Source organism: Sinocyclocheilus grahami, unplaced genomic scaffold (assembly GCF_001515645.1).
Source record: "Sinocyclocheilus grahami isolate Dianchi unplaced genomic scaffold, SAMN03320097.WGS_v1.1 scaffold5.1, whole genome shotgun sequence".
Classification (NCBI taxonomy): Eukaryota; Metazoa; Chordata; class Actinopteri; order Cypriniformes; family Cyprinidae; genus Sinocyclocheilus; species Sinocyclocheilus grahami.
Genome location: NW_015505184.1, coordinates 4,757,035 through 4,771,397, shown reverse-complemented (window position 1 = coordinate 4,771,397; position 14,363 = coordinate 4,757,035). Strand labels below are relative to the sequence as shown.

Below are 14,363 nucleotides of genomic sequence, written 5' to 3'. Positions count from 1 at the left end.
CACCCACCCCCCCCCCCCCCCCCCACTTCCGCTTTCCCATCTTTGACCTTAACCTATAATTAAAGGCAGAAACTCCTGTCCACCCCAGATATCCAGAGAGACACTAGAAAGAAGCAAATGAAATTATTCAGCGTCATGCAGAATAGAATTGGACAGCTCTTCTTTTAAAATGAGAAATGTTTGTTTCTTTTTTCCTCTTCTATATTCTTCTCTTCCTCTGTTTATTTTCATTTATAGATTGTGAAGCAGCTGTTATTCAGAACGTGGCAGGAGGGCGAGACAGAGAGTGAGCAGCTCGCCTCGACTCTACGGCTCTCTATGGAGACTGTATGCATGAGAAACAGACGTAAAGCTTTGGAAAGTCGAGTGCTGAGCTTGGCAGGAGCACAACTGAAAGATGTTCCCTCTGAGGCCAAGAGCGGAAGGAGAGGGGAGGATGGACACACAGGAAGGGAACCTAATGACTAGTTTGAGTGTGGAGGTGATGAACAGATAGTTAGTCCCCTGCGGAGATGACTTACAGACCCTATGAAAACTGCATAATGAGCCCATGTTCTTTCCTGTGTTGACGTATTTCCTTTTAAAATAGGAAGTTTTAGTAGGACTTGTCGACATCCTCATCTTTTTTTTTAATAAACTGAATTTAGTTATGTTACAGCCATGAACCATGATTTGCTACATGCTAGTTAGTTGCAGGTTGTATTGGGGACATTCCCATTCAGGAGACATTTGTTTGAACCAAAAACAGTGTACTAAAGGATATGTTTGCTGTACTAATATATGGATGATCTCAAAGCTAACACATGGTGCATAATCCAATTTGTTCTAAACATGTGACAGGCTTCATATTAAGGCCTTTAAAAACGGGTAAGACATAGTTTATGGTTTTATTTCGCATATTAGTTTAAGCGGCTCGGCCCGTTAGATGCTTGGACAGAAAGGCTGCGTGTACATGCCGCTGACAGAGACACTAGGCTACTCGCGCTGTTTAATGTGTTTGAGATGTGCTGTCTAACTGAATGCATAACTTACATTTCACAGGTATATTCTCCATCTGTAAATGTTAGAAAGCCATGGAAATATTTCCATTTTTCTGTCAGAAGTGCATGAGCCTTCTGCTTTGCGATTCTCCGCTAAACTTCACACAGACTTCAGTGAACGAGTGCAACGAGTACATTTCGCTGAAATATTTGTAGTTGGACAATAAATGTGACATGTAGAATTTTAAACCTACAAGTAAGTCTATTTTTATGATAGCACTGACTGTAAAGTGACTGTAATGGGGTAATCAAAATAGCCTAACACAACTCTGTGCTTTTGTTCTCATTTATTTTCAGTTTTAGTTTAGTGAATTTAACTTCTGCTTTAAAAGCCTTATTTTTGTTTTTAGATTGCAATGTTACAATGTTAGAATGAAATGTGATTTAACCCTTTTTTGCGCATAATATAAAGGCTTACATGGTTATATTCACTTTATTTGTTTTCATAGCCTTTAATATGTAATGTTTTGTTGGACAACATTGGGTGTTAAGTGAAATATATATATATATATATATATATAATGAACTTTTCCACGACATTCTAATTTATTGAGATGCACCTGTATATATATATATATATATATATATATATAAATACATATATATATATATATTAAATACAGATTTTTTTAATACAAAAACGAAAACCGTATATCGCAAATCGGCCAAAAAATACAGCGATATGAGTTTTTGCCCATATCGCCCAGCCCTAACACATGGACTAAAAGCAACAAAACACCATTCTCGCATATAGACTGTGACTCTACAAAGATGACTCCATTTTTCGTGTTAGGGTGGATTTAAATGAGTGCTCTGTTAATGGCAAGAGGAAGGCAACCTCATATTCTTCCACATCTGCACAATTACTCATCACTTCTCAGTAATAACTCAATTTGTCACCCAAACACATGCACACACACATATACACACAGAATTAGTAAGGTTTCCATCTCTTGGGGAAGCCAGCGTTCTCTGTGCCTACCTCCCTGGGTCATGTTAAGGTGATTGTGTATGACATCACTGTTGCTGTGACTCATGAAGGCCCAGAGGCGCTGTGAACTCCCAGTGTGCTCTCTACTCTAGAAATAAATACACACATCAATCATACTCATGTAGTGTATTTGGGTGGATGACCAATAATGTGTCTGTGAACCAGTTTTTTTCAGCATCAGTTTTTCAGTTTTTTTTTTCACAGTTTGTTTATGACTGTGTATTATATTATCATTGCTGTAACTGGGCAAATTATCACCATTATTTCATGTAGTCTTACTATTAATATGAAGACTATAGAAATACTCTTGAAATGTAAAAAGGTAACATTTCTGTAAAGACATTAATATATAATGTATACACACACACACTTTTTTTATTTCTCAGTTTTTTTCTTTTTGAGGGAGCTGTTATAAAAATATTGACAGACGACATTTGGCTCTTGGGTTATTTTTATTTAGAGCAAAAATTCACAAACCAGCATAAAAACATCAATCTGTCCTTCTCGATCTTAAATAAAATTATTTAAAAACAAAATACAATATATAAAATATAAAACTGACATGATATTTTTAGTTTATTTGTTTTATTTGTACACCTGTATAAGGACCTTTAAATATAGTCTTAGACAAAGGTATATTGTCTCGAAGAAATTTATTCAATATGTGTTAATTATGTATAGATAAAAAAAAATTGGTAGCTTCTGCAAAAAGTCAACTCAGCAGTGTCTGTAAAAATGTATGCATTTAAAAAAAAAATCCTTATCCAGTAATCACAAACATCTGCAAAGCTCATGGAAAACCCCTAATTCAAAAGTGTGGGGACCCTAAATTATAAAATAATTCGTAAAAAAGGCTCTTTAAAATAGTTTTAGATGAAATAGTGACACTGATTCTGCAGGGCACTGTCGGTGTCAACTGCCCATTTATACACATACTTTTCTTTATGATTTAACTACTCATACTGACACTCTGGAAAAGGAAACTCAGAAAGGGGAGGCAAAAGTCAGTAGTTTCTCAGGAGCAGGTGAATTACATCAGCTCTAAGTGCTATATAATCCACTCTCACTTCAGTAAACCTTTTATCAAAAGAAGAGAATTTTATAGATACCAAGGGGAGGCCACACACATGAACTCCTCCATATGCACTGATTTATAACACTAACATCCAGAGAGTGAAATCAAGTAAGCGTTTAGTTTAAGAGTCCACTCTTATGGAGGCTCATGTGGATCCTGTGTGTTTAGGTCCACTGTGGAAATTATAAATCGGGGGTTAGTGTGCAGTTGTGCTTGTGTGTGTGTGTGTGTGTGTGTGTGTGTGTGTTTATAGACTCTACAAAGATGACTCCATTTTTCGTGTTAGGGTGGATTTAAATGAGTGCTCTGTTAATGGCAAGAGGAAGGCAACCTCATATTCTTCCACATCTGCACAATTACTCATCACTTCTCAGTAATAACTCAATTTGTCACCCAAACACATGCACACACACATATACACACAGAATTAGTAAGGTTTCCATCTCTTGGGGAAGCCAGCATTCTCTGTGCCTACCTCCCTGGGTCATGTTAAGGTGATTGTGTATGACATCACTGTTGCTGTGACTCATGAAGGCCCAGAGGCGCTGTGAACTCCCAGTGTGCTCTCTACTCTAGAAATAAATACACACATCAATCATACTCATGTAGTGTATTTGGGTGGATGACCAATAATGTGTCTGTGAACCAGTTTTTTTCAGCATCAGTTTTTCAGTTTTTTTTTTCACAGTTTGTTTATGACTGTGTATTATATTATCATTGCTGTAACTGGGCAAATTATCACCATTATTTCATGTAGTCTTACTATTAATATGAAGACTATAGAAATACTCTTGAAATGTAAAAAGGTAACATTTCTGTAAAGACATTAATATATAATGTATACACACACACACTTTTTTTATTTCTCAGTTTTTTTCTTTTTGAGGGAGCTGTTATAAAAATATTGACAGACGACATTTGGCTCTTGGGTTATTTTTATTTAGAGCAAAAATTCACAAACCAGCATAAAAACATCAATCTGTCCTTCTCGATCTTAAATAAAATTATTTAAAAACAAAATACAATATATAAAATATAAAACTGACATGATATTTTTAGTTTATTTGTTTTATTTGTACACCTGTATAAGGACCTTTAAATATAGTCTTAGACAAAGGTATATTGTCTCGAAGAAATTTATTCAATATGTGTTAATTATGTATAGATAAAAAAAATTGGTAGCTTCTGCAAAAAGTCAACTCAGCAGTGTCTGTAAAAATGTATGCATTTAAAAAAAAAATCCTTATCCAGTAATCACAAACATCTGCAAAGCTCATGGAAAACCCCTAATTCAAAAGTGTGGGGACCCTAAATTATAAAATAATTCGTAAAAAAGGCTCTTTAAAATAGTTTTAGATGAAATAGTGACACTGATTCTGCAGGGCACTGTCGGTGTCAACTGCCCATTTATACACATACTTTTCTTTATGATTTAACTACTCATACTGACACTCTGGAAAAGGAAACTCAGAAAGGGGAGGCAAAAGTCAGTAGTTTCTCAGGAGCAGGTGAATTACATCAGCTCTAAGTGCTATATAATCCACTCTCACTTCAGTAAACCTTTTATCAAAAGAAGAGAATTTTATAGATACCAAGGGGAGGCCACACACATGAACTCCTCCATATGCACTGATTTATAACACTAACATCCAGAGAGTGAAATCAAGTAAGCGTTTAGTTTAAGAGTCCACTCTTATGGAGGCTCATGTGGATCCTGTGTGTTTGGGTCCACTGTGGAAATTATAAATCGGGGGTTAGTGTGCAGTTGTGCTTGTGTGTGTGTGTGTGTGTGTTTATAACCAGACTATCTGTCAGACTATCTGTCGCTGATGATCTGGTAGCTTAAGTGATCTAATCCGGCCTTGGGAACATGAGGTAATTGAGCCTTTTTTCCTATGTGCGGATTTCAATTTGGCATGGGAGTTGCATACGATTTATAGACATGATTCAGTATTGAGATGTAGAAGCACAAGCTCCCAACTACTCATGTGTCGTCTGTGCCAGCGCTCTTTCAGTGGGGTCTGCAGGCTCCTCTGCGCTTTTGGAAAGTTTTCCAATGCCTTGTGCATACTTTTCTCATCAAATCCAAATTATTATTTTAAACACATTGCTGTTTTCTCATCAAATGTGTCTGTTTCGTCTTCAGACAAGTCCATGGCCTGGGAAATGTACTAGTGGTTACAAGAATAGTTCACCTTAAAATGAGAAAAAAAGTTGTCATTTGGGTTTAGAACAACATGATGACATACTATTCTTTATTTTTGGGTGAACTGTTCCTTTAAGACTTCATGCTTTAATCTCTTGTTCAGTTTCTAATTTAAAACTGACCCCTGCTGATTCATAATGGAATAACACCCTTTTGTTTTTCTGTTCTTCTTTCTCTTCTCCGCTTTCTCTTGCCTACAGATCATGATTCAGAAGCAAAGTGAGTTCAGGATGTTCTCTCGGGAATGGAAAAACCACAGGTGGGTCTGGAATATGAGTTAAAAACCTCACAAGTGAAAAATAATGGTTAATGTTATCAGATAAACATGATGTCCTTTATTGGCCAAAGGAAAGTACAGGCTGCAGATGTAAGCGCACATAAAAACAACACAACATGATTAATTATTTTAATATGTCATAAAGAGGACATTTGGTAAAAGTCACAGTGATCTTTTCAGATTTGTTTACAATTCCTAACTGTTCCCTTTGCAGCCACATAGTGGCAGCATTTTGCTTTATTTTATTGGTCCACTGTGAAGCAGTGGTTGACTGGGTGAACATTTCCATCAAAACAATGTTTTCTGACCGATATGTTTTGCTCCCTTCTTTTCCTATCTGTTGTTTAGTTCCGGAGTATCTGAGGACACCCTGTCAATTTAAGTGATAATCCATAAGTGAAACTAGCCCATATTTATCAATCATCTTTTCTGTTTTGTGTTTTAGCTTGCATGCATTTGTTTGTGTGTGATATTTGAACAGCTGTCTCATTTGTATTAATCCCACATTATTATAATATTAGTGACATTAAGGCGGTTTAGAAGAAAATCAGTGTGTTAACACTGCAAACAAATAGTCTAGACAGACAGAGATTATATTTTTATGATGTTTAATAATGACAAAAATTGAATTCATGCATCTGTATCCCTTTCTGTCTGTCTGTGTCTGAAAACTACATGCATTGTCTATGTTATACATTTTAGCAAAACTAGACATTTGACATTGAGTAGTTGGAGTACTTTCTACAATGCATTGTTTTGTGAAAATTTTTCTTTAAGAAATTACTACATTTATTCAGCAGGTAAACTTTAAATTGAACAACATTTGCAGTAAAAACTTTTGCATTGTGACAAGAATTGAAGTAAATATTTAGTTTTTTACTTTCTGTTTATTGAAGAATCTTGAAAAATGCATCCCAGTTTCCACATAAATATTAAGCAGCAAAACGGTTTTCAACATTGATAATAGTAAGAGTAGTTTGTTCAGCAGCAAATCAGCATATTAGAATGATTTCTGAAGGATCATGTGACTGGAGTAATGGCTGCTGAAACTTCTACTTTGCCATCACAGGAATAAATGACATTTGAAAATATATTAAGAGTTATTTTAAATTGAAACAATAGGACTGTTTTATTGTATTTTTTGATCAAATAAATGCAGCTTTTGTGAGTATAAGAGACAACTTTCATACATTTAAAAAGCACACTGACCCCAAAATTTTGAATGTTAGTGTACTATATACATGCAAATAAATAAATACAATAAAAATACCAGCAGTTCCGTTAATGGAAGAAAATGTGATGTAAAATGCAAGAGCACAGAAGGAATATACCATGATGGATGCAGGGAGGCTGAAATGTGTCTCAAGATGAGGCATTCTGGAGGGCTGTGTGGGACTGGAAGGAATGGGCTTCAATTTGCCCTCATCCTCGTCTCTGCAAAAGCCTGTAATGGAGCTGCCTTTCTGGTTCAGTTTCTTCATGAACTTGAATTCAGCTGGTGTAGCTCTCTCAGCAAATCACAAAACAGAAATTCTCTTGAGTGCTACAGAGACTCGGGCCAGTTCCTTTGTATATCTGATGTTCAGGTGCAGGTGTTGTTCCCAACATCACAAGTTCTCTAGCACTTCTATACCACAGTTCAGGATTGAGTCATGAGCCAAAGAAATAAAGCAAGATGATATTTATGACACAATTTATAACTTTTGTACAGGACAGCAGGTGGCACTGTCACCAAACATGTTACCCTAAGGGCTTCTAAGCTCATACCCTCAATTTCATTTGTGTGTAGGCATAACTTCCTGCTGAGTGTCCTCACCATGAACTTTATGAATGAGTCACAAGAAAAGAGTTTACATTAACACAAAAAAAAATGGTATAGGTCTCAATTCGCTTTCCAATTCGTTTAAAGTGGTAAAGTGACTCTGAGAAAGCTGGGTCTGATGGCAGCCGGTTTATTGAGAACATATTGCTGTAACTTCAGAATTGCCAGTGGCAATGCTAGCTGTGCACATCCGAGAGGCAACAACCATAGCTTATCCACAGACATGCTTTCACCTGCAGGATAGATTGTGTCTGAGAGCTGTTTGGTTCTGGCGTTAGATTGCTTCTGCCTGACCGAAGCTAGCGTGAGACGTCTGCAGCTCATTCATGTCAGCGTTATACCCTCATACTCTGTGTTACGTTGAATTACCTGTTAACAGAGGAGTTATAGCCGCTCTGTCTCTTTCCATTTATACCTTCAGTTCTGTGTTTGACACATAAATAGTTGGCCTTGCAGAGGTATAAAGCTGTGCAGACCGTAGACCTTAAACTCAGATGTGAGTTAGCATTAGCCTGTGGTAAAATGTCTGTGGTTAAAAGTTAAGGAAAGTTTATGTTTTGTTTTATGCTCGTACAACATAAATTACCCTAGAAATTTGTAAAAATATAAATACTTTTGAGTCATTTCTTACCTGACATGGTGGCCATAGCTTTTTCTCGTTTATTGATCTATATTTATTTGTAGGCTACTTCTTTTTATCTGGAGCTCTATAATCCTGGTAGGTTTAGCAAATGAATGGTTTTAGCTGTATGCTAACCTCATAATGAAATGACAATCCCACAAACTCTCTTCAAAATGACTTGCTCCTTCCGATTTCTGTCTTAAATTGAATTTGGCTGGTTTACTGGAGCTCTTTGCAGTAACATCTGAAAGCTCCTTTTGAGAAAGGAGTTTCTGGACTGTTTTTAAAATGTCATTCACTTTTGTCATAATCTTGGTTTATAAAAGTAAAATTTGTTTGTCCTGCACATTTGTGTGGTGGTGGTTGACTTTGAGTAGTTTTGTATAGTGGTGTGTTCTGCATTGTGATCATATTAATTGAGATACAAAATGGAATATTTGTACTTAAAAATATTATACAAAAAAATGTACGATTAGTAATATTGTTTCAGATTCTTAAGGCTGTTTGTTCTGTGTTTATCAACAGGTTTTTAATATCCAGGCTCGGACAGCGCGACTGACTTGGACTCCACCAGCAGGCCTTCAGAACAGAGACAGGCAAAGTAACGGACACCCCTTAACCTGCAGCTACGAGGTCACTCTCTCAGACAAGGGTCGTAACGGCCAGTACCACGTCATCTATAGGTAAGATAGACCGGAGTATAATCACAGAGGAGCTGTGTAGTCCGCTCAGGATCCTTGAGAAGTCTTTATGTTCTCATAAATTGCTCAGGATCCTTGAGAAGTCTTTATGTTCTCATAAATTAGCAGTGTTCACCACAAAGGAGCAAGTTAGACATGCATATATCATCCATCGAGCAGAAATAATCCAAAATCATTGGATGCAGCCTGTTCTCCCATCAGGACATGTATGATTCAATATCCAGAGAGCAGACAGGAAATATAATCAGACCCCTAACACCCTGTCATCACAGCTTTGAAGCATGAGTCTCAAAGCATGACTCAAAGCTCAAAGCTTCCGACTTAAATATGAGAGCAGTGGTGCTGGTGAAATCTTACTTTATATATATTATATTATATTATGTTATATTATATTACTGCTCAAAAGTTTTTTATTTAAAATAAATTAATACTTTTATTAAGTAAATATGCTGTTCTTTTGTATTTTCTATTTATCAAATAACCCTAAAAAAACAGTCTCATGGTTTCCACAAAAATATTATGGTAAAGTGATATTTTGAGTTCATAATTATATAATTTTTTTAGTGCTGTCAATCGATAAAAAAAAGTAACGAATTAATCGCACATTTTTCTGAAATTAATCGCGATTAATCGTGATTAATCCTGCCTAACATTCAAGTTTTTAAGTATACTTTTATATTGCAATAATTTCACATTCAATCTTCAAATTAATGTACTTTTAATGTTTTTTTTAATATTTGTTTAATGGCATCTTTTTTATGATTGAAGGCCAGTATCAATGATACCAATACTGATTTCTCTATGGTGTGTTAGATGAGTGAGACAGTGCTGGGCTGCTCCAGGACAGTTTTGAAAACCATTTCAGAGACATGTTCTTAAATGTGACTCATATAAAATATATTACATGCATGCACAGTTTTAAGGCAGCTTTAATCGCCTTCTTGGTAACTTCATGACATTGCATGCACGTAGTTTATTTCGCGCTTTGATATGAAAGGATACAGGCTACAGCGCGTGCCGGCGCCTTTGTGCCTGCAATTGAAGAGACATTTTTTTTCCCCGCGCTCGCTTGACTCTCGCCTGGCACTGAAGGGAAGTGGAGCACCTGTCTGTCGTTCTGCGTCTGAATAAATGCTCTTGTCAAGAGAAAAAGTGACAGAAGCAGCAGTTGTGAGTGGGGTGGCCAACCCTAGCCCCGCCCCTGCGTAAATTGCGTTAAATATTTTTTACGTGTTTAACTGAAAAAATTTATCGCCTGCGTTAACACGCTAATTTTGACACCACTAATTTTTTCATACGTGTATGTGTTGCTAAATTAAAATCACACAAATCAGAGCTTTAAACTGTATCCCAACATGTCCAAATTTTAAGTTAACAGTTAAGTTTACAAAAATAGCACAGCAAACCTCATAAAAATATTAAAATGTCAATTCATTCAATCCTGTTACTCAGCTTTTTGACCAAAAAATACAAACAAACTACAAAATAGCTTGGTCTTAGTCCCTTTCAAAGAGTCCCTTTCAAAAAAAATTTTTTTTTACTGTCTTATCATAATATTTTATATACATATGGAACATTGGTGCTAAAATACCCTTGTTAATACAGTTTCTAATTTGTTTTCATACATAAATCAGTTTTTCTTCTCTGCACCATTGTGGATGTTTAAAGAGCAGGTCATATGGGTTTTTGAAAAATATCTCTGTTGCAGTTTAAAGCGTAGCTATCCTTAAATGAAAACAATCTGCAAAGTTGTTAATCAAAAAAGTGCATGATAAATAAATATAATTGTCTCTCAAAAGAGAGAGTCGATTCTGAATCGCCTTAACGAGTCGTCATATTTTCGAATCTTTTGCCTGTTTGTGTTTGTGTTACCCAGTCTGACCACAGTCTGACCTGCCCACAAACACTTCCGCTATTTAGTGTGTTTACATCATGTTGAGAAGACGCTGTTTTCAAGGATACCACAGAAATACAATTCAAACCTTTAGTTGTGTGCATGTCATTTTACCAAGGACTGCTTCTCTAATCTTGGCTTTTATCTTCGTTGGCTTCTAATCTTCTTAATTTGGACTAACAAGCTCTCCGAAGCACAACCTGTTTTTGTGCTAATATGTGATGTATACCTAGTGCAGCTTTAGGTTTCCAGGTAAAAAGCATGATATTGAAGTAGTTCTGATAATTCGCAGTGAACCCACTATTTCCTAAGAGTATAATAAAGAGCTGTTCTGCGTTCTGATTAAAAGTTAAGACACAGAGCGTCTTTTGTCTGTCGTTCTTCAAACATTACACTAGACATATATTGGTTTACAACCTGTATTGTTTCATCAGTTAGTCACGTTAGCACTCGGCTAATGTATCCACCATTATTGTTTTAAGTGTTCACAGTTTAGCAGCTAAACTTTAGCTGTGGGCATTCGCTGGCATAAGTGTTTTGTATTTTATGTCATTATTATAAAAACAGATTGGAGCACTATATTATTGTTTTATGCAAAGGTGCTTTGTCAATGGTAGCGCTCGCTAACTTGCTCAAGGACTCCTCTCTGTGCCAATCACAGCAGGCTTGGCCAGCTGACCAATCAGAGCAGAGTAGGCTTATGGAAGGGAGGGGTTTGCTCCGAACTTGCTTGGAAAGAACCGTTTGACTCTATGACTCTAATATTAAATGCATATTCTGAGAAAATTACAATATTTTCTGACCTTAGATGCATTTAAACCTGTTGTAGGGGACTCCAACACAATATTAGGACACTTTAAAATACCATATGACCTGCTCTTTAATATGGTTTTAACTTGCATATTAAAATCATTTGCTGTTTCCATAGAGGCTTATGTAACAGAAATATTTCCAATTTAAATGGGACGCACTACTCGTGCTGCGTTTAAAATTGGTTTGTGCTTCGCCTTTCAATTTGGCCTCACGGTCGGGGAGCGCCGTTCCAGCCCGCTTTTGAGTGTTTTCCTTTTGTTGTTTCCCACACTCAAAAAGAAAATGACTAATCTAAAAGAATGGGGCAATTTTGGAGTTGCACCAAAGCGACCTCTAACAAAATATAGTCACACTGCAATAAAAAATGGCCGCCGGAAACCCTAAAATCTATCAAGACAAAAGTAATCACAGTTTTTCCCTTGAGCAGTTGTGCTCAATACCTCAACAACATCTCTTATGAAAGTAAATTTTGTGCTTTGAACACCACAACTCTATTGCTGGCATCCATTAAGGTCAGTAACCATCATGTATGTGTGTCCTTTCAGTGGAGAGGAGTTGGAATGCAATTTAAAAGATCTCAGACCAGCAACAGACTACCATGTAAGGTAAGTGTAGCTCTCAACTTTATTTCTTGCTATCTGCCATGAGGTTCGAGTAGCTCAAACTGTGACTGTGATTAGAGCCCATTGTCACAGAAATTCATGTTATTTCGGGTGATCTGTGTTGTCATTACAGTGATCCAATTATCTGCAGTCTTCTTTTTTATATAATCATAGTTACCGTTAATGGAATATTAGTCATCATTTTAACTTCCATTTTTCTTTAATGACCTCAGCTCTACCTAAATATCTCTCTAATGGTCTGCCTGTTATCTGTGATTAATTGAGCCGAAAGTGCCGTGCACCACAGCGCTGGAAAGGTCAAGATTAAATATGATGCATGTACTGTTCCTCAAAGAACCTTTCAAGCCCACATTTGATGTAACCTGTGCCACCGCGAATAGGCGCTGTTGGTCTATTCTGTCATTGGGAGCTCTTGTTAGTGGAGAATCCAGTGCTGGATGTCGGTTTGCCTGGATCCTCATTAAAACACATTGAAACTGTCGGCTTGGTTTTCAGTCGAGCTTTGACCCCTGGCAGCAGTTGAACTTGGAACTGAATATATGTTCTGATTAAGGGATGTTGGGACTCTTCGTCTCTACAGTTAGATATGACCCTGAATGCCCTGTTTGTCCCTAAGAGTTATTATTTTTTGCTCTTTATAAATCTCAGTGACCTGTTGGGAAATGTCATGTGTGTCTAGATGATTTTGTCCCAACTTTTCCAGCACCGGAATAAGCAATGAATGTAGTGCTGCGCTTTTTTTTTTTGCTAACTCATCTTTTTTTTAAAAGCAATTTCCCGGCATTGTAAAAGCAATGTGCACTCAATCAGAAAATGCACTGAACTTCTGATTGCAGTGTATTAAAGTATTGAACAAGGCCCAGCTGTGCTTTTCTTCCTGTAACTTAAATGCCGCTAGAAGTGCCAAGGTCATGAGTTCGATTAGTCATAAAAAGCACCTTGAATGTTGAGTTAAGTTAAGTTTCTCCCTTAAGCGATCTTCTGTGGGACATGCAAAAGTGTTTTTTTCCTGCTATATATGCAGTATAGGTGACTTTGAATGAACTATGCCACTAAATTTATGTGTGTTTGTCTTTCAAAGAGTGAACGCTGTGTGCAATTCTGTGAAGGGTTCGTGCTCTGAGGTGGGGGCTTTCACCACCCACAGCAGTACCCCAGACTGCCCGCTGCCCCCTAAACTGTCCCACCGCACAAAGAGCACGCTCACCCTGCAGTGGAAGGTGAGAGCACTGTTTATCACACACTAGTATGGAAGTTAAAGCCATAGCCAGATGGTTTCCCGTGCATCAGATATCAAATATCAATTCTTCATTCAAAGTGCATTTTAGCATAAAGTTTGTAAAGTTTTATTGCAGGTGAGAACTTTTTGCAAGTCTAATGAGCCTGGTAGATTCGAAGGAGATGCTCCATTCTTCTTACTTAAGTATTAAAGAGATCAAGTAAGAGAGTTCACCCAAAAATGAAAATTGTCATCTCATTTACTGACCCTCACGTTTTTCTTCAACCCTATATAACTTTCTTTCTTTTGTGGAACATAAAAGGGGGAGAAGAAAAAGATCACGCTACCCTTTTCTATACAGTGACCGTTAATGATCAAAAAAAATGCAGAAAGCACCTTATAATTGTGCTTCTTATGCTCAGCAAGGCTGCACTTATTTGATGAAAAATACAGTACTGTGAAATACTATTACAACTGTAACTGTTATAACTGCTTTGTATTTTAATATATTTTAAAATGTAATGCATTCTTGTGTTGGAAATGCTCAATTTTCATCATCATTACATCAGTCTTCAGTGTCACATAATACTTCAGAAATAATTCTAATATGCTAATTTGGTGGTCAAGAAACATTTCTTCTTATTATTAATGTTGAATTAGAAAACAAGACGACCAATGTGGATGTGAGTATATAGTATATAGCAGTGTTTCCCAACCTTTTTTTAGTCGCGGCACCCTTTGGAAATTTTAACAAACTTGTGGCACCCTACAAAATTAATTTTGTCACAATATTTGAATTTCTAACTTCGATATGAAAATTTGAAAAGTATAGATATTCGGTACAACAGGAAATAACTGCAGAATATAATGTCATACAGATATTTTTAATATTAAAAAATGTTGTCCATCAATGGTGGCAATCAGTTGGCTAATTTCTATTGAAACCAATTTATATGACATATTTTAATGTAGGCTTTTATACATATGTAAACATTATTTAATTACCATTATAACTAGCTATCTCACAAAATTGTTTTTTAAATTTTACAGTGGGGTAATTTTGGTGCAGTAGCACGAGAT

At 36.4% G+C, this 14,363-nt stretch overlaps 1 protein-coding gene across 1 annotated transcript in view; it reads left to right on the top strand.

Annotated features, from left to right (window-relative positions):
- Positions 1–14,363, top strand: part of LOC107584937 (fibronectin type III domain-containing protein 3B-like) — a 158,460-nt gene that overhangs the window by 113,013 nt on the left and 31,084 nt on the right. Inside the window, 4 exon segments of the mRNA XM_016271717.1 lie at positions 5,513–5,571; positions 8,559–8,716; positions 11,987–12,046; positions 13,146–13,284. Coding sequence (XP_016127203.1) covers positions 5,513–5,571; positions 8,559–8,716; positions 11,987–12,046; positions 13,146–13,284 — 416 coding nt within the window.